General features: G+C 54.1%; 1 protein-coding gene across 4 annotated transcripts in view; it reads left to right on the top strand.

Annotated features, from left to right (window-relative positions):
- CARM1 (coactivator associated arginine methyltransferase 1) overlaps window positions 1-18,674 on the top strand; it is a 42,742-nt gene that overhangs the window by 396 nt on the left and 23,672 nt on the right. Inside the window, exon 1 of one of the 4 annotated variants that reach the window (XM_021083824.1) lies at window positions 7,855-8,184. The exons of the other annotated variants lie outside the window; for them this stretch is intronic. Coding sequence (XP_020939483.1) covers window positions 8,154-8,184 — 31 coding nt within the window. The 5' untranslated portion in view covers window positions 7,855-8,153. Of the gene's footprint in view, window positions 1-7,854; window positions 8,185-18,674 lie in introns of those variants that run through there. 4 annotated transcript variants of the gene reach the window in all.

Raw genomic sequence — 18,674 nt, forward strand, 5'->3', positions numbered from 1 at the left:
ACTCGTGGGGGCCTGGGGTGGGGTCCTTGGGGCCGAGCCGGGGGAGTTAGGTGTGCGGGTCCCCGAGTTGAGGGGTGTGGAGGGACGGTGTCAAGCGGCAGAAAAAGAGGGCGTGCGTGGTGGCCAGAGGTGAGGTGCCCGGACTATGGAGGGAAGCGGGAAATGGGGGAGTAGTGAGGGCCCTGAGATTGGGAGGGGGTGAGCAGGAAGTGGGGGGCCGCGAGTGGAAGGGAGAATTCGCAGGAAGCTGGGGTTGTGGAGGCTGGGTGGGAGGGGAGGGGGCCTGAGGCGTGGGAGAGGTGGGAGTCTGGGGGCGGGTGTGGCCGCCCTAGCTGGGAGGAGGGGGTGTGTGGCCACCTCGGGAGACCCTCTGAACTGCCAAGGACGGTTGGAAAGTGGTGCCCAGCCTGGAGGACCCTGTGCCACCCATCCGGAGGGCTTGGCAATCCGGACCCCCGAGTGGGAAACTTCTAGATCTGAGGAGAGGGCCCATGCGAGGTTGGTGCGAGCCACTGGCTGTGAGCCTCGTGGATACGTGGATGGGTAGGGTCCCTTCTTGATGCCCGGCTCTGAAGTAAGGGGTAACATTGCCTCCTTCTTCGCCACGGTCCTCCGATTTTCCTTTTTGGGGATGTGAGAAGTGGGCTGAATTTTCAGAAGCGAGTTTCAAAACTGACATTTCGGTGGGGGGAAAAAATTACAAAGGTGTTTGCCGAGGACTCTGCTTCTTTGTAGTTTATCCTTTTTCTTCCTCTTGTTACTCTTTCTTATCTGTTGTCTTCTGTCAGGATTCCGCCTTCACATTTTGTTATACTGTTACACTTAGCTTTGTCTCTCCGGGTTTCTTGCCCTGATGCTCTGGGGAGTCACTGAGGAGGCCTTTCCTGGCTTTGGCCTCTGTGAGTTTTCTGCCACTTTGGGAACAGGGTTTTCTGAAGGGAAGTGTATGGAGCTCAGGCAGAGGGTGCTCCCCACACCTCAACTTGGAAAACCCAAATAAGGGAGCTCCCAGTGTTGCATGACTTTTTTGACTTTCTTGGACCAGATGAGGAGAGAGAAGGGTATCCCGGGGGGGATTGGAGCTCAGGACAGACACTTAAGCCCAACAGGATCCCCCAGATCGTAAGCATGGCTGTTTATTCAACCAGCATTAATAGGGTGGAGAACAGTGTAGGGCAGCGTTTCTCAAACTAGGGTCCCAGGGCTGATCCTCAAAGGAGTTCCACAGGAGTTGGTTTTTCTTTGTAAATAAACTTCTTTTGATTTTTGAAAGGTTTTAGGTTTATTGAATTACTAGGAAGGTAGTACAAAGTGTTCCCACCCACTCTACACGTAGTCTTGAGGTCTTGCCTCTGTACGTCTTTCTCTGGGATAGTTTTTGCTTTTGTGTTGTTTTGTGGATACACACAGAATTGTTATTGGTTCTAAAAAGAACCCTTCTCTTTTATTTATTTATTTTTTTTGTCTTTTTTTTTGCTAATTCTTGGGCCGCTCTCGCGGCATATGGAGGTTCCCAGGCTAGGGGTCTAATCGGAGCCGTAGCCACCAGCCTACGCCAGAGCCACAGCAACGTGGGATCCGAGCCGCGTCTGCAGCCTACACCACAGCTCACGGCAACACCTGATTGTTAACCCACTGAGCAAGGGCAGGGACCGAACCTGCAACCTCATGGTTGCTAGTCGGATTCGTTAACCACTGCGCCACGATGGGAACTCCCCCCTTCTCTTTTAGAGATCATTTATAACAAGCCTTGGGAGTTCCCATCGTGGTACAGTGGGAACGAATCCGACTAGGAACCATGAGGTTGTGGGTTTGATTCCCTGGCCTCGCTTGGTAGGTTAAGGATCCGGCGTTGCCCTGAGCTGTGGTGTAGGTTGCAGATGCGGCACGGGTCCTGCGTTGCAGTTGCTGTGATTGTGGTGTAGGCTGGCAGCTGTAGCTCTGACGACCCCTATCCTGGGAACTTCAGTATGCTGTGGGTGCGGCCCTAAAAAGCAAAAACAAACAAACAAAAAACCAAAACCAAAAAACAAAAACTGAAGCCTTGTCAAGAGGAGAAAGTCCATGTTTCTCAAACTGAGTATCTCTGTCTGGGATGATAAAATCTTGGATATGAAAGAATCTTTTCCCCTTTCTGTTCAAGGATCATTGATGCAGGGTTGAGAGTCAGGGTTCTGGAGCTGGCTGACTCTGGTTGTATTAGTTCCCTCCGGCTGTTGTAACAAACTTAGTGGCTTAGAACATCAGGAATGTATTCTCTCATAGTCGAAAATCAAGGTGTTGGCAGGGCCACACTCCCTCCAGAGGTTCTAGAGGAGGCTCTTCTTCCAGCTTTCAGTGGCTCCAGGCTCGGCTTGGCTGGAGGCAACAGAAATCCAGTCTCTGCCTCTGTCCTCACATGGCTGCTCCCCTCTGTCTCTGTGTCTTTCCCTACAAGTTCACCTGTCACTGGATTTAGGGTCTTCATCTTGAGAGCCTTAATTATATCTGTAAGACCCTTTTCCCAAATAAAGTCATATCCACAGGTTCCGGAGGTTAGGGCTTGGACAGATTTTTTGGAGGGGTGGGGGTCCACTACATGGCTAGACTGATGCCCTGTAGGCAGTTGTGAGTCTCTGTGCCTCAGTTTCCTCAGTGGTAGAATGGAGGTGATGACCGTTCTGTGTGGTGCAGTGTGTTTGCTCAGTACATGAACACTGCTTTGGAGGTAGCGCCTGTTCCCATTAGGAGCTGGCAATGGCCTGCCTCAGGGGTGGCCAGCTCACTGCTCAGGGCAAGGCAGCACTGGTTCCTGAGCCCCACTGGAGTGTGTGGGCCCCCAGGGAGGATTGCTCTGAAGTCTGCCGAGGGAGAGCAAAGTCCTGGATGAGCAGGCCCAGCCTGCTGGGTGTGGAGGGCTGGCCGATGGTCCCCTGGAAAAAGGCGGAGGTGGTCCAGCCACTGGAGGGAGGATATGTGGGAATGCGTCTGCTGGGCAGGCTGGGGGCACTTAGGGGTAAACCACGCTGCTGGGAGGGAGCTTTAGGCCTTCTCTTAGGATGAACTTCCTTCCCTGGCCTCAGCATTTTCCAGCCTGGACCCTTCTGGGACCTGAATGCCTTGCAAGTGAGAAGGCTCCAGGAGCCCTTGTTCCACCTACCTGTTTCTCATGAGGTGGGGTCCTGCAAGCCGCTTGTATTTGCAGATCCCTGTGTGTGGGTGTGGCTGGGGGGTGGATGGGTGGTCGGCCAAGACTTCTGCCTGAATCTTTCAGTGCTTCACAGCCGGGAGGCGAGCCAGAGATGTCCTTGGGTTGCTGTTGAGGGTCCTGAATGTGGAGTCTGCCTGGTGTGAGTCACCAGCTACGTGGTCTTGAACCAGCCACTTCACCTGTAGCAACAGTTGTTTCCTCACCTGTTGTGACAGGTATCTGTGCACGGCCTTGGTTTCCTCATCTGCAGTGGGGATAATGCCACTGGTGGCCCAAGAATGTGGGGGAAGTGCATCTCGGTCAAGGGTATCTGTGTATAGATTTTGTAGCAAGTGATGCTGTTGGCATGGAATGGTGAAGAGCTGGCTTTTCTAGGAGGGAGCCCCTGCTGCTGCCAGGAGAGGGACCCTTGGGCCGCAGCCTCTGTCTCAGGTGGCAGGGCTGGGAGATGGGTGTGGGTAGCAGGACCTACAGTCCTGTTCCTTGATGTCTGCAGTCTCCATGTGGGAAAGATGACAGCTGGGCAAGGCCCTGTCCCAGTTCACCTGCAGTGAACGGTAACCCTCCTCACTCCTTTCTTGCCACTTGATGTCACGCTGGCTGGCCTGTGTCCATGGCATTGGCTAAATGGCAGCTACCAAAACCAGGCCATTTTCCCTGAGCAGAGGCACTGGTTTCCCGGGCCTTGAGGAAGCCTTGGCACTGCCTCCGGAGTTCTTGGACACAGGCTGCCCACCCCTTGCAGGGAGACAGCTCCGTGGGAACCCTGTCGGCCCGGGGCAGCTGGGGCAGTGAACAGAACAGACTCTCAGTTCCTCAGCTCCGTGGCGGCCTTTCTGGAGATGACTGTGTTGCTTTTCTTCCTTGGTTCTCTGGTCTCTCCCCGCCCTGTGGGTTCAGAAGGGACGTATAGCAGGGCTGGCTCTGACAGGGGCTAACTTTCAGTTCGTGGGGGCCTGCCAGGGAGTGGAAACCCCAGAGAAAAAACCCTCTGTAAGAACAAGGTGAAGAAAAATGGTCTGATGCCACCACAGAATCAGGAACCCTCTGACTTCCTTCGGTCACGCTCTTGGTAGCCTCCCTCCCCACTCCCCAACAGCTGGGGTGAGGGGGTTTCAGGAGGGTAAGGGTTCTGAAGAGTTTGTCCAGCCTTTAGAATATTCAGTGTCAAACTGGGGTGACAACACAGAAAGCTAGTCACACCAAAGGGCATTTGCATTTCACTAGTGCCTGCTAGTTGCTCCTGGCTGCTGTCATTTATTGAGCATTTACTATGTGCCAGGCCTTGCTTAAACCTGTGTTCAGTGTCTCAAATGCTCGACCTTGGGGGCAGCTGGAGACAGGATAATAGCATAAATCAGAGCCCACGGGCAACCTGGGGGCCAGATCAGGCCTGCAGCCAGTTTTTTTAACCAGTGAGAGCTAAGGGAGGTTTGTACTTTTTTTTTCTTTTTTCTTTTGGGGGCTGCACCCATGGCATATGGAAGTTCCCAGGCTAGGGGTCAAATCTGAGCTACATCTGAGTCTGCAGCCTACACCACAGCTCATAGCAACACCGGATCCCTGACCCACTGAGCAAGGCCAGGGATGAAACCAAGCCGCTGAAGTGACGACACTGGACCCTTAATCTGCAGTGCCACAAGAGAACTCTGGTACATTTTGGAAGGATTGATTTTTTTTTTTTTTTTTTTTTTTTTTGTCTTTTTGCCTTTTCTAGGGCCACATGGAGGTTCCCAGGCTAGGGGTTCAATCGAAGCTGTAGCCACCGGCCGACGCCAGAGCCACAGCAATGCGGGATCTGAGCTGAGTCTGAGACCTACACCACAGCTCATGGCAACGCTAGATCCTTAACCCACGGTGCAAGGCCAGGGATCAAACCTGCAACCTCATGGTTCCTAGTCGGATTCGTTAACCACTGTGCCACAACGGGAACTCCCTGGAAGGATTGATTTTTTAAAAAAGGAGAATGTTCAACCGATATAATAGAGTTCTGTAAGACCTAAAATATTTACTTACTGACCCTTCACAGAGAAAGCTTGCAGTCTCTGGGATGAATGAACAAATGGCAGGAAGAAGGAGAACTTGGGGACTCAGCCCCAGTCAGGCTTGGCAGATCTGCCACAGTTCTAGAGAAACCCCAAAGCCCTTCTTTGTGCAGGTCTGTTTGTTTTGATTGTGAAGTGTCCTGATTGCTCAGGCCAAAGAGAGTTCCCTTTTTGGACCGCATGGGCCGGTTAGCCTGACACGTGTGGCCCTTGCTGTGTCCTTAGGACAGTTCTAGGAGGTCAGGGAAAGCACTCCCATTTTATTATTGGAAACGCAGAGATGAAAAGACTTGACCAAATAAAGCGGCTGGCAGGCAGCAGAGCTGACTTTGGAGTTCATGGCTGTTGGACCCTCTGTCTCACTGCGGAGTGGTTTAGTGAAAAACAGTGGTCAAGATTCTATTTATACAGGCGTAACAGAGACCCAGAGTGGCAGTGGTTTAAACAGGATGGCATTTTATTTCTTGTGCTCTCGTCCTAAAGTCTTGGAGGTTGGCAGACCTGGGCTGGTGTGGAAGCTCTGCTTCAGGAAGTCCCTGGATCAGGTCCTTCCAGCTAAGCCCACTCCTGCCTTCCCAGGATCAGCTCTTGTCATCATGGATCATCATGGCGTCTGGAGTCCAGCTCTTACACTCTGGTTTCCAGACAGCAGGATTAAGGAAGAGACAAAGGGTGCCAAGGGCATTGCCAGGTGTCTGCCAGGGGAGGTTCCCAGAAGGTGCCCTGGGTGCTTCTGCTTTCATCCCATTGGCTAGAATGGTGCAGTCACATGGCCATTTGCTAGCTGCAAGGGAGCCTGGGAAATGTAGTCTTTAGTCCGAGTGGCCCTGTGCTCAGCTAACTTGAGGGTTTCTTTTTCTGTGGGAGAAAGGGAGAACAGACACTGGGAGACAGTAGGTAGGATGTGGATGTAACCACCAGAGTGTTGGGAAGGATATTCCTGGTTTATGGAAAGGCTCAAGTAGGAGGTTGGGGACAGCAGCCTAGCATGGAGCAAAGGGGTCCCACAGAGGAATGGAGAAACTAAAGGGCGGGTAATAGAATTTCCCAAGTGATGGGGGCCTTTTCAAACCTCTGTGTGGTCAGGAGTGGCCTGCCATTTTTCACGGATGGGGGCCCTAACATGATAAGAATGGAACTTAGAAATGCAGACTAGAGAATGTAACAGAAATGTAACCAAATAGTTTCACCTTAGCCTGCCCCTGAAGCATGTCAGAGGCTGGGAATCATGTTATGGAACAAAAGTCTGCCCAGGGCAGCAGGGACAAGGTGGCAGAGGCCATTACCAGGGGTGGTGAGTGATCTGCCTAAAAAGTATGCTCTACTATGTGGTTAAAATAAAAGGAGACTAGTAGTATTTTTAAAATCAGGATTTCACATCAAAATCTGGCTTTTGGAGTTCCCTAGTGGCTCAGCAGGTTAAAGCTCCATAAGGGTTAAGGCATTGTCACTGCTGTGGCCCAGGTGCAGTTCTGTCCCTGGCCTGGGAATTTACATATGTCACAGGCACAGCCCCCCCAAAAAAGAAAAAAAATCTGGCCTTGTACTTCTGAAAAATGTGGAAGGCTGCAGCCCTGGGCCTACACACCCGAGGCTAAGTTGGATGGCAGTGCAGTCTTCAAAAGGAGCATGAACCTCCAATGCCCAGCATCCCCTTCCTGCTCTCTGCCCGCCCACCCAGCACAGGCCTCACGCCAGTAACCATTTGCTCTCTCACTGGCAGTGGTTTGTTTCTTAAAGTAGAGAGGCATTTCTCTGAACCCGCGTTTCCATCAGGCGTGGGAAAATGTCTCTTACTCTTAGTCCACGCCCTTCTTTGGCCTCTGCACCTCCTCCTGAGGGGCTGAATTGGAGCCCCAAGCAGCTGGGGGCTGTTATGCCAATCCAAGCTCCCAGACCACGCCCACTGCCCACCTCCTGAGCCCCTCCCTTTCCTTACTTCCCTGCACCTGTGTAAGCCCAAGACCCTCGCTGGCAATTTGGAAATCCAAAAGTTCTGAAAACCTCATTTGACAGCAAGATCCAACCTGACCCAAATGGGCAAACTCCTGCCTGAGCTGCCACATGGGGTTCTTTCTCATCTCTGCACATCCAGTTTATTTTTTTTAATTTATTTTATTTTATTTTACTTTTTTCCTCCTTAAAAGGTACTTTATTTATTTATATTTATTGAACTATAGTTGTGCACATGCAGTTTAGATTGACTGTTCACACGTTTTGGAACGGGGCTTGGTTACTGATGTTACCCATTCTCTGCGAGGGATAATCCACGTGGTCTGTGCCTTGTTAACCCTTTTTTCAAATCTGAAGAGTTTGTAATCCGAAACACACCAGGCCCCACGTGTTTCAGGCAGGGACTGAGGGCCTGGCATGGTACCCACATGAGATCACGGGTGAAACGTGGTCCACGCCATGAGCAGCACCTGGCAAGCAAGCGCAGGCATTAGGTATAGGGGGCTGGGTGAGGCAGGCGGGCAGGGCCCTTCAGCAGGAGGATGGCGTTAGGTCATCGGCGATTCTGAGGTGTCTTCTGAGACCAGGTCAGATCTTGCAGAATGGGGGAGGCTTGGGACCCCTTGGTGGCTGGCGTGGTTCCTTTCTCAGAGAGCCTGGGAAGGCAGCTGGGGAGGCGGTGAGTTTGCCAGGACATTGGGAGACAGGGAGGCATGGAGGCCCAGACCTGAGACTGACTTGGCTGTTCCTGAGGAGGATGGCTGGGAGGGGCTTCAGGCAGCTCAGAGCTAAGGCTCTGAACCTGAAGTTCTTGGACGGCCCCCTGGGGAGGCTCATGGGATGAGCCCTTGAAATCATGTGTAGTTCAAATAGGGCAGAGGGACCAGAGGCTGAGACCTCAGAGAAGGCTCCTTGGTTGTGGGAAAGGGGTGACAGTAGCACCTCTCTGGAGGGAACACGTGTAAATGCTGTTGCTTTCTGTAAGCTGTGACCGAGGTACTGTTGTTGGTTCTCTGTGCATTTTTCTAGGGGGAGGCTCCCTTGCTTTTGATCCCCCTCAGAGGGGTCTGGGACACTAGAAAAGGCTGACAGCTGCTGGAGGACAGCAGCGATTGGGGAGTAAAGTGGATGCCCCTGGCTTGTTTGGGATGGGGGTGGTCATGGTGGGGTGGGGGGCTGGTGTGTCTCTGTGTGTGTCCACTCCAGGAGTGGCTTTGAATGGCGTGAGAGCCAAGGGGAGGTCACTAGATTTCTGAGTAGGAGGGGTAGCCTCTTCGAGGGTGGGGTGGGGTCCCAGGCAGGTGACAGGCCTGGGGAGGGCCAGGTGGCAGAGTCTGAGTGGGAGAGATGGAGGAGGAGCTACCTCACCCAGGAGGAGTTCTTTGAAAATGTGGAGATCCAACCTTTCCTTCTTCCAACCAGAAACATGTATTCAGAGTGAACTTGCTGTCTTTTTATCATGGTTACCATTTGCCTAACTTTAAACAGCAAAAATTTACTGAGCATCTGCCACATGCCAGGTACTGTTTTAGGATCTGGGGATAAGCACATGGGCCCACACTTGTGTGTCTTGGGCGGGGGGTGTGCGTGTGTGTGACAGACACTTAAGTCAGCAGTCACGTAGACTCTGTAGTAGTCAGTGCCCTGAAGAAGGTAAAATGAGCTGAGGCTTAAGAATACTGCAGGGGAGGGGTGTTGAGGAGGGTGGTGAGGGTTGGTCCGGGCTGGTCCCTGCCCAGTATTGGGCATTAAAGCTGCCAGAAGAGGAGGTGAGTCTGTGCCTCACCATCGCCATGATAGCTCTGTGCCTCAGTTCCCTCAGCTGTAAAATGGGTATCTTGGTAGCATCTGCCTTGGAGATTTGTTGTGAGTTGTGAGCTAATAGAAGCTTAAAATAGTGTCTGCTGCTCAGCAGGCAGGAAGACCTGCTAGGGAGTGAGCCTGTGAACCTGCATGGCCAAGGGCAGCCAGTGACTGGAGTGGCTGGAGCAGAGCAGTAGGGGGAGGGGTGGTCCCCAGCAAGGGGCTTGGCCTTTATTTTGAGTGTTGCGGAGGGAAGTGGCACCTGTGTTTGTGTCTGGGCTCAAGCCCAGTTCTGTCCCTCGTCTTTTCCTAGCAGTGTGATCCTAAGTGAATGACTCAGCCTCATGAATCTCAGCTTCCTTGCTGGTGGGGAGGTTTCACTGAGGGGCTTGGCTGGTGGCCGGTGGGTACATGTGCCTGGACTGTAGGCACAGCCCTGCACAAGGTCAGATGTGATCCCCACCCCCTTCCTCTTGGGGAGCAGAGAGAGACAGACCAGGAGCCCTATCTCCCCACTCTAGGTGAAAGTGGCCCAGGAGCCAGCCTGAAGAGAATGGGGCAGGAGGCCACCAGGTGGAGAGAGTTGAGGTGGGAAGGGGGAGCTCAGAGACAGGGGGCTTAGCTGGGGTGCTAGCCTACTTGGGGTCATCTGGGGTCTGCTGTGTCTCTGGGTCAGTCCTGCTCTTGGCCAGGCTGAGGGACAGGCCTGCTTTGCATTCCTGGGCTGGAATGTTCTCCCTTCCCCCTCCTGGTCTGCTGCAGCCCTCTCTGGGTCAGAAGCAGCTGGAGGTCATGATTAGCACAGGCTGTGGAGCCTTATCTTGACTTGACCTTGTGACCTCGGCCAAGTGACCCTAGTTCTCCCTAGTTTCCTCTTAGAGGAGAGCAGTTTTTTTTCTTTTTCTGTTTCTTTTGGCTGCACCTGAGGCATGCAGAAGTTACCCCCTCAGCAGTAGTGACAGCACTAGATCCTTAACCTGCTGAGCCACAAGAGATCTAGAGAGTGGTTTTGGGGTTTGGTCTTAGCCCTACCACACAGCAGGTAAAAAACATGGTATAAGGTATTGGTCTCCTGAAGCTGCTGTGTGGTCTGAAAGAGATGTGTTCCAGGTGGGGGTGAGCATGAAAGCCCCAGACAGGTACAGGGAGAGCCGGAGGGCTAGGGAACCATGACCAAAATGCCCCCTTTAGGCGGAGCAGTTCTCCTGGGTTCCCTTACCCTGCTGCCCTCCACGTGAGTACCCCTTTTTCCAAAGTCTTTTGCTTTGTCAGTACATGTGTGTCTCCTCGGACAATCCATTTCTGAATGTTAGACAGGAGCTCACTCTGGTCGCCCTTCTGGTGACAGGAGGGGGCACAAAGAAGTGGCCTTGGAGATCCTGCCCCTCTTGGTCCCAAATGACTTATTTTGTGCATTCGACCTCCTGTTTTCTTTTTCTTTCTTTCTTTCTTTTTTTTTTTTCTGCCATTTCTTGGGCCACTCCCTTGGCATGTGGGAGGTTCCCAGGCTAGGGGTCTAATCAGAGCTGTAGCTGCCAGCCTACGCCAGAGCCACAGCAATGTGGGATCCGAGCTGCGTCTGCGACCTACACCACAGCTCAGGGCAATGCCGGATCGTTAACCCACTGAGCAAGGGCAGGGATCGAACGCGCAACCTCATGATTCCTAGTCGGATTCCTTAACCACTGTGCCACGATGGGAACTCCCCCTCCTGTTTTCTCACTTGGGAATCTTCAGGATTCAGCGTCCCAGGAAGAGTGCAGGGTGGGGCTGTTGGCATCCTTTACATCAGCCCAGAGAAGCCAGGCCACCTGCCCTGATGCTCGTTAGGCTGCACAGCTCTGACTTTAGAATCCCAGGTCCTTTACTAGGGAGTTATGCCTGTGGTGGGGGGGATCCTGAGTCCCCAACTTCTCCCATACCCACCCCTTTTGTTCCCTGAAAACCAGTCACATGAAGGGAATTGAGGCCAGACTTCACCAGGGCCTGCAGGAGTTGGATATGGCTACTCCGTGGCTCTCATGTGTCTGTTGTGGTGGCTTATTCTTTAGATCACTTACTTTGTTTTCTGATCCATACACACAGATGTCTGGGCCTTAGGTGTATTTTACACTGTATATACCCGCATAACTGCCCCCCCAAAGCCAGACCTAGAGCTTGTCCCTCAGCCTCTGGGTGGTTTTTCTTTGGTCAGGTGGGTCTGTCCCCTGACACCAGGCAGGGCATTCTTGAAAACAGGTCCAGACTGGTTGGGGGCGGGGAGTGCTCGTCTCCTCCCCACCCCCATTCCTTGCCTAGTGAAGGGAGAACCCCTTTTATTCCCTCTTTTTTTGTCTGTCTCTTTCAGGCAATTCATCACCCACAGCTTTGGTACAGCGGATCTGGGCTGTTTTCTTTAAGATTGTTTGGCGGATTTGCTCCCCCGCTAATTGTGTTCCCGTGGCTGGGGTTCTTTTTTTTTTTTTCCTGGATGTGTTACTCATGTAATGGTTTTTGTGTGTAGAAACCTGCCTGACAACACAGGAACTGGTGAGATTCTGGCGGGGTGGGCTGCAAGGACCCTGGCAGATCAGTGGGCTCTAATGAAAAAGGGATGCGCTGATGATCTCCCCCCCCCCCCGCAGGGGGCGCGTGAATAAGTAATCAAAGGCAGATTGGGAGGCCTCTTGCAGACCCGAGAGGGACATTCCAGAGAAGTTGCCACATTCTTCCCTGAGCTGGAGGGGAAGGCAAAAGGCAGGCTGGGGCTTCCAGACTTCTTCTGTGTGTTCTGGAGGCCCTCTGCAGAGCCTGGCTCTGTCTGAGCCCTCTCTGTGATCAGAGGTTGGCGTCCCTAGTGTTGGATGAGACGCTGATGGGATGCCTCACCTTGACTCCCCTGCATCCCCGCACCCTGCTTATCAGCGCTTCCAGCCCTGCCATGGGTAACGTTTGCTGACCACCAACATGTGGCAGGTAGGCGCTGTGCCCAGCACTTTACTTTCACTGACTCACCCCAGGGGGAGCCACCATCGCCACAGCTCTCTCTTGCCCCCACCCCACTTTATAGGCAAGGAAACTGAGGCACTTGGTAGTGGGCAGCAGTGGGATGCCAACCAAGGTTTGGCCCTGACGCCTCCACTCCGCCCTGCTGCCTCCCCTGGGGAGTTGATGCTGCAAAGATGTAGCACCTGGCCCTTCTGGTCTGTGTCCTGTGTTGGGACAGTGGCCCTGGTGGATTCTTCTGGAGCCCAAAGCCAGTCTTTCCTCATTCCTGCCTTGGTGCTGATTCCTCTGTGGTGTCAGACAGACCCTGTTCCCTCTCGCCTGGGCCACATCTGGAGTCACATCTGGTGAGGCAGCCATGGGCCCAGCGGGAAGGGGCCCCCCTAATTCAAACATTCTGTTCTTGGAGCCCAGAGGCAGGGCTCTCAGAGCCCCAGGGGCCTGGTGGAGCCCTTCCGGCAGCAGTGTAGCCCCCAGGTCATCCTGTTTCACCTGGGGCGTTGGTGGGGGTGGGGGGGCAGTGGTCAAACTTTTCTTCCAAGATGGGCCCTCTGCAGGGACTGCAGGTGGGCCTCAGCCCCCGGCCCCCCCGCTTGTTTCGTCCATCCCTCCTCCACCAAGGCTGCTTCTGCCCCGTCCTCTGGCCTCTTCCGATTTGGCCTCCCTGGAGCCACCCTGGGCTGAGCGTTAGGGCCTCTGAGCTGCCCAGAGGAGGAACAATTCGCCTTCCCCAGATGCTCACTGGCTCAGCTTCCTTCGCTGAGTGTTCTCTCCTCAGAGCCAGAGTTTGGAGCGGACCCACCACTCTGAGGGTGGGACCCCTGCACAACCTGGGGTCCTTCTGCTGTTCCTTGAGACCTCCCTTGCTGCTTCAGTCTTCACAGAGCACTTGCCGGCCCAGCTCCTGCTGTCACTGGTGGTGGTGGACACCATCAGTGACCCCTGCCAGCCATGGTCAACCAGCCAGGCCTGGCTAATTCTGGGTTCAGAGCCCACATCCTTCCCAGGGCCCCGAGCGTGGTCCCCACAGCCTCCCAGCCCTGACTCTTCTGCCAGAGGCTGGGCTGGACTTCTGCTCTCTTTCTTGAGTCCACACCGAGCATGTCGGTTCTTTGTGCCTCGGTTCCCCCTCTTGAAAACGAGTTAAGTGGTTTGGGAGCACTGCATTAGGTACTTGCCTGGTACCACACACAGCAGCAGTTTCAAAGTCACAGCCCCAGAGGAAAGGCCGAGTGGAGGAGGCTGGCAGCCCAGTGCATAGAGCTGGTTTTGCTGCCCCTCCCACAACCCCCCCAATAATTATCTGCTAAGCCCCCTGCTTTTAGGGGCCATGGAACCCAGCGCACATCTGCTGTTTCCTTTGTAGCTCACAAAGCCCCGGGCTGTGGGCTGATTAGCATGGATGGGGGAGATATTTGCATGTAATGGCTCCTGCCCAGTTGGAGTCCCTAGTATTCTTTTCAGAAAAGCCAAGCCCTTTCTTTGTCTGGGCCTTCTTCTCTTGGGGTTTCCCCTCTGTGCACACCCCATAATTAGACTTATCCTCGGGCCCCTCCTGACCAGGCCTGCAGGACCCGAAGTCTCCAACCCCTGAAGGCAGAGATGACCCCCCCCATGGACCAGCCCTTTGAGAGGAGTCCCTGCTAATGCCCCATCCTGAAGCCAGACCCTCTGAGGCCAGTGCTAACTTAGGAGGCTTGGGGGGTCTCTAACATGGGGCCTCTTCTCCAGCCTCCGTCAGCCCTGGGGGATGGGGGTGACAAGGAGGGGACCAGCAGAGGTGGCTACTGTTGTTACTGTGGAATATTTTCAAAGGCATGAAGGATAATGTGCCATTCAGATGAGGGGTTAGAGATAGTTTTTGTGGTCCCTGTGGACAGATGCTGTGTTGCGGCAACAATAATACGACAAACCGAGAGCTTCCACCACCCACCCCCAGTAAATATTGCCTTTAGAACAAAGGGCTTCTCTTGTCTTCTCCCAGGGAGGTAATGTGTTCAGCCAACTCAGGGGACCATTTTGACATGGCTTAATGACCCAACCTGGAACCTGTGAAACCTAGTAAATACCTTCCTAAGCACGGTATGGAGCTAGTGCCTTGGCCTCAGCTGTGTCTCAGAGGCTTGCACCAAGCCTGGTCTGTGTACCTACTTGGGCTGGTCCAGTGGCCAGATCCCTGTTCTCAGTCCAGCACGGCCTTGTGTTCAGAATTCTCTCTGGGATCTCTTCTCGCCAATCATTGCCACTGCCTGGAGCGCCTTGGGAGTATGGGGCCCCCAAGACGGATGTTTTGTGCTCAAAGCACCTGCTATGTGCTTGTGGGTCTTGGGTTGGGCGCGGGATATGTTCATTTTTAGGTCAGTACTGGATGATGCATTATTTTTTATTTTTTGAGGCTTGCTGGGATGGGGGTCCGGGTAGCAGACCCCAGATTCAAAGCGGGGTCTAAGTGACTTCGAAGCCGGAGGTCTGGAATCTGCACTGGCCGTGTAGCCTCCCTAGCAGGGGGAGAGGAACTGCCATGGACTTGAAGAAAGCCAAGTCTCTAGGGGCCCTGGGCACCCTGGCCTGGCCTGCCTGCTGCCTCTCCTCCATCACACCCACCTAAGAAGGGGGGTGGGTTGGGTGCAGGCCTGCAATGGGAGAGACAGTCACCAGCTGAGAGGCCGGTGTCCTTCATCTTCCAGCCCTAGTAGGACACATGGGTCATGGGGACCTGAGGCTGCAGGGGTGGGGGTGGGGGGCTCAGGACCTATTCCTACTACCCTCTCCTGACAGCAGGATCTGGGAGAGGCACCTAGGCAGACCTGCTCACTTCAGAGAGGACCCTGACAACTTGTGTGGATGCCAGGCCTCCCCTTGGCACCGTCATGATTACCTTTTGTCTACTTATCTTTCAGGAACAGGGTAGAAATTCAAACGGCTCAGGAGGGTGTAACATGAAAAGTCCATCTCTTCCTCCCTCCCGATCTGTCCTGGTCGTCTTCTAGTGTGACTTTCCTGCGTGTGTTTTCAGGCACACACTGGCTTGCATGTGTAAATCTCCCCAGGAACCCTCTGTTCTGGAGGTTCTGTGGGTTTAAACAATGGCAGGTGGGGGGTGCCTATTGAAAAGTACACCTCCCTTTCAGAGGCAGCCTCTGAAGTCATTTTGTGGGGTTTCTTTCCAAACAAGCCCCAGGCATACAGTGTGCCTGCCCCCCACTTCTCATTTTTACACCTGTGATGTGTGTATTTTACACTGTCCCTAGTAGTGTGGCTTGGTCTTTTTTTTTTTTTTTTTTTTTTGTCTTTTTTGTCTTTTTGTCTGTTGTTGTTGTTGTTGCTGTTGTTGCCATTTCTTGGGCCGCTCCCACGGCATATGGAGGTTCCCAGGCTAGGGGTCTAATCGGAACTGTAGCTGCCAGCCTACGCCAGAGCCACAGCAACCCAGGATCCGAGCCGTGTCTGCAACCTACACCACAGCTCACGGCAACGCCGGATCATTAGCCCACTGAGCAAGGGCAGGGATCGAACCCGCAACCTCATGGTTCCTATTCGGATTCGTTAACCACTGCGCCATGACGAGAACTCCGGCTTGGTCATCTTAACATGGCAGTGTCTGCGGACTGGAATCTATGTCTTTTCATTGGCTGTACCTTCCTTCACTCATTCGGTGGATCTTGGGTTTTCTGCTGCTTCGAGCAGCCCTGTATCTAGGTGAATCTTTGCAGACATTGAGAGGAAGGCCTGTGGGATAAGGCCTCTCAGAAATCTTTGACAGGGTGCCCTGGGAAGAGATGTCCAGACAAGGGCTGCCCCAGGGGACCCTGGGGCTTCTGGGTGCTTGGGGGAGGGGCTGGGATTCACCCAGACCAGGGCCAGGCCAGAGGATCCCAGGGTGACCTCATGGTCCTCAAATACCCTGGGGCTGGGCCGGGTGGCAGCAGCTGCCTGGAGCATCTCCGAGGACAGCACTGGAGGAGCCAGCTTAGGTGGCTGGCCAGAGAGGGAGGCCAGGCCCAGTTAGAATTCCCAGGACGGGATTCTCTTCCAAGACCATGACAATGGCTGTCTGATGATTAAGTACTTAGTACACTTACTACTACCTGCATGATCTCAGGGGGCCCTTACAGTAGGGGGCTTGTATCCTCCTTTATCTCCATTTCACAGATGGAACACCTGAGGGTGGGGGCGAAGGCAAGTAGTGGGGACATCCCTCAGGCCCTCCATGTGGGCTGTGTACCTCTTACCCCACGGGCTATGCCATGATCACCATTTGACAGATGAGAAAACCGAGGCCCACTGTCACATCTGGAGAGCTGCACGTTTGGCCCTGACCTCAGGTCTTGCTTTTTTTTTCCATTTTTAAAAAGAAATTTTTATTTTTTGCTTTTTAGGGCTGCACCTGCAGCACATCGAAGTTCCAGGCTAGGGGCTGAATTGGAGCTGCAGCTGCCGGCCTACACCACAGCCACAGCAACACCAGATCCAAGCCAAATTGTGACCCTACACCACAGCTCATGGCAACGCTGGATCCTTAGCCCACTGATCAAAGCCAGGGAATGAACCTACATTCTCATGGATGCTAGTTGGGCTCATTACTGTTGAGCCACGACAGGAGCTCTTGTGCTTTTATTTTTATTTTTATTTTTTGGCCATCCCATGGCATATGGAGTTTCTGGGCCAGGGATCAGATCGGAGCCTCTGTTGTGACCTCCACTGCTGCGGCAATGCTGGATCCTTAACCCACCGTGCTGGGTTGGAGACCGAACCTGTATCCCAGTGCTCCTGAGACACTACCTATCCCATTGTATCACAGAGGGGACTCCCCCCCAGGTCTTCTTTGATGCCATCGTTTTAACCACTGCCCTCCTGGCCTTCCTTCTGAAGGAGCCCAGGGTGGTCTTCCCTGTCCTAGACACCAGGGTTCCACACCACCAGGGACAGAGGGAAGTTTTCGAAGCCCACAGTTGGGGAACATGGTCACTGCCACCAGGGCTGGGGCCTGGTGCTTCTGAGAGACAGGAGGCCCCTCAAGGAAGGCAAACCCTGTATCCCCTGGGGCCTGGCTTGGCTTAGATGTCACTGCCTCCCCTAGGCAGCCCATAGTCCCTGTTGTACTGGACATCACATCTTAGCTCCCTTGCTCTGCCTTCTCACTGGTGCCATCTGCCTCCCCGTGGTGCCTGGGGTGCAGGATGTCTGGGCCTGGCCGGCCTGTTCACTGCTGTGCTCTCGTCCCCTGCGCTTGGTGTGGCTTGAGCTGCGGGCTGAGGAGAGCAGCTGGATTTCTTCATGCCGCGTCCTCCTCTTCACCTAACTCTCCTCTCCTGTGGAATATTTTCCTCTGGAAGGTGAACAGCCTGTGTTTTATTTGGCCGTAGGAGGCTGTTGAATAAAAGACCTCACATTGGGACAAGCGTTCTCCCCCACCCCCAAGTCTGCCAAGATAAATAGCTTTAATTATTCCTCATTTGTGGCTGTAGTAGTTTTCCTGTTAGAGAGGCAAAGACTTGAAACGTGGCCCTTTTTTGTGTTGGGTTTTGGTTTTTGTTTTGTTTTCCCCTCTGAGCTGGTGGCTGCTTTTCCGTCTTGCCCTCCATAGTTTCCCTCATCTTACACGAGAATGGAAGGTTCTAGGGAGGAGAGAATTTGTCCCTAAGCATTTATCCCTGTTCTTCTGGGGTCCCTCTGACATAGGTCTGTCCAGCCTGAAGAACTAAAGGGCCCCCTCGTTCCAGAGCAAAGGGGAAAGGGAAAGAGGACAGTACTTACCTGGGGCTGCCCAATGCCCAGCGTCCTCCAGTGGTTAAGTGACCTTCCCCAGTGCAGGCATACCCTGGGCACCTGGACCTGCACGAGGGGAAGGGGCCCAGCTTCTCTGACCCCTGGCCCTGGGGGTGCCGTGCATATCAGCATCACCAGGCGCCGAGCCAGCCGCGTGCAGAGCCCTGGGTCTGTGCAAGGCAGACATTAAACAAGGAGCCAACCTGCCACCAGGGCTTGTCCAGGAAGTGCTGGAGAAGCTTCCTGGCCCTCCTCCACCTGGACCAGTTGACAGGGAGGCAGGGGAAGAAAGGAAAGGTGCTAGGGAGGGTCTGAGGAGCCACAGGAGGCTGGAGAGAAGTCCTTTTGTCTGTGCTCTAGAGCTTAGGTCAGCGTGGGATGATGGAGGGGCGGAGTCGAGGCCATGCACATTAGTGGAAGCTTGTGAACCCCATAAGGAATGTGGACTTGTTCCAGAAGGCTCTGGGGGACCATGGACGGGTGCAGGCAGAGGAGAGACCACTTGAGGCTGCAGCTCTTTCAAGGCGCCCCTGGGTGCCGGGCCCTTGTTTAGGCCCAGGAGTGAGGGTGGGGAACAGGGCATTTCCTTCAAGCCTGGGACCAGGGAGCCCCATGCCTCGGTGTCCCCCCAGATTCTGTTGCCCTGGATCCCACAGTGCTGTGCAGGGAGCCAGCAAGGATGGTTCTGTGCTGGGCCGGGAGCAGGCAGCTGGCTTCCCAGCCTCCCTCTCCTGCCTGCCTGGCAGCTCCTTCTCTAGCCCTGGCCTTCTCCCCACAGCACATGGTCCCTCTGGCTGCAGCCCCTGGCTATGGGTGCAGCTAGACTCTGAGCCACAGGCCCAGTGGGGCCTCTCTCACTCCTCATCCTTCCTACAAATTGCCTGTCAGGCCTGGAAGTCTGCAACCTCCCCAGGCCGCAGCCAGGCTGT

Source organism: Sus scrofa, chromosome 2 (genome assembly GCF_000003025.6).
Source record: "Sus scrofa isolate TJ Tabasco breed Duroc chromosome 2, Sscrofa11.1, whole genome shotgun sequence".
Lineage (NCBI taxonomy): Eukaryota > Metazoa > Chordata > Mammalia > Artiodactyla > Suidae > Sus > Sus scrofa.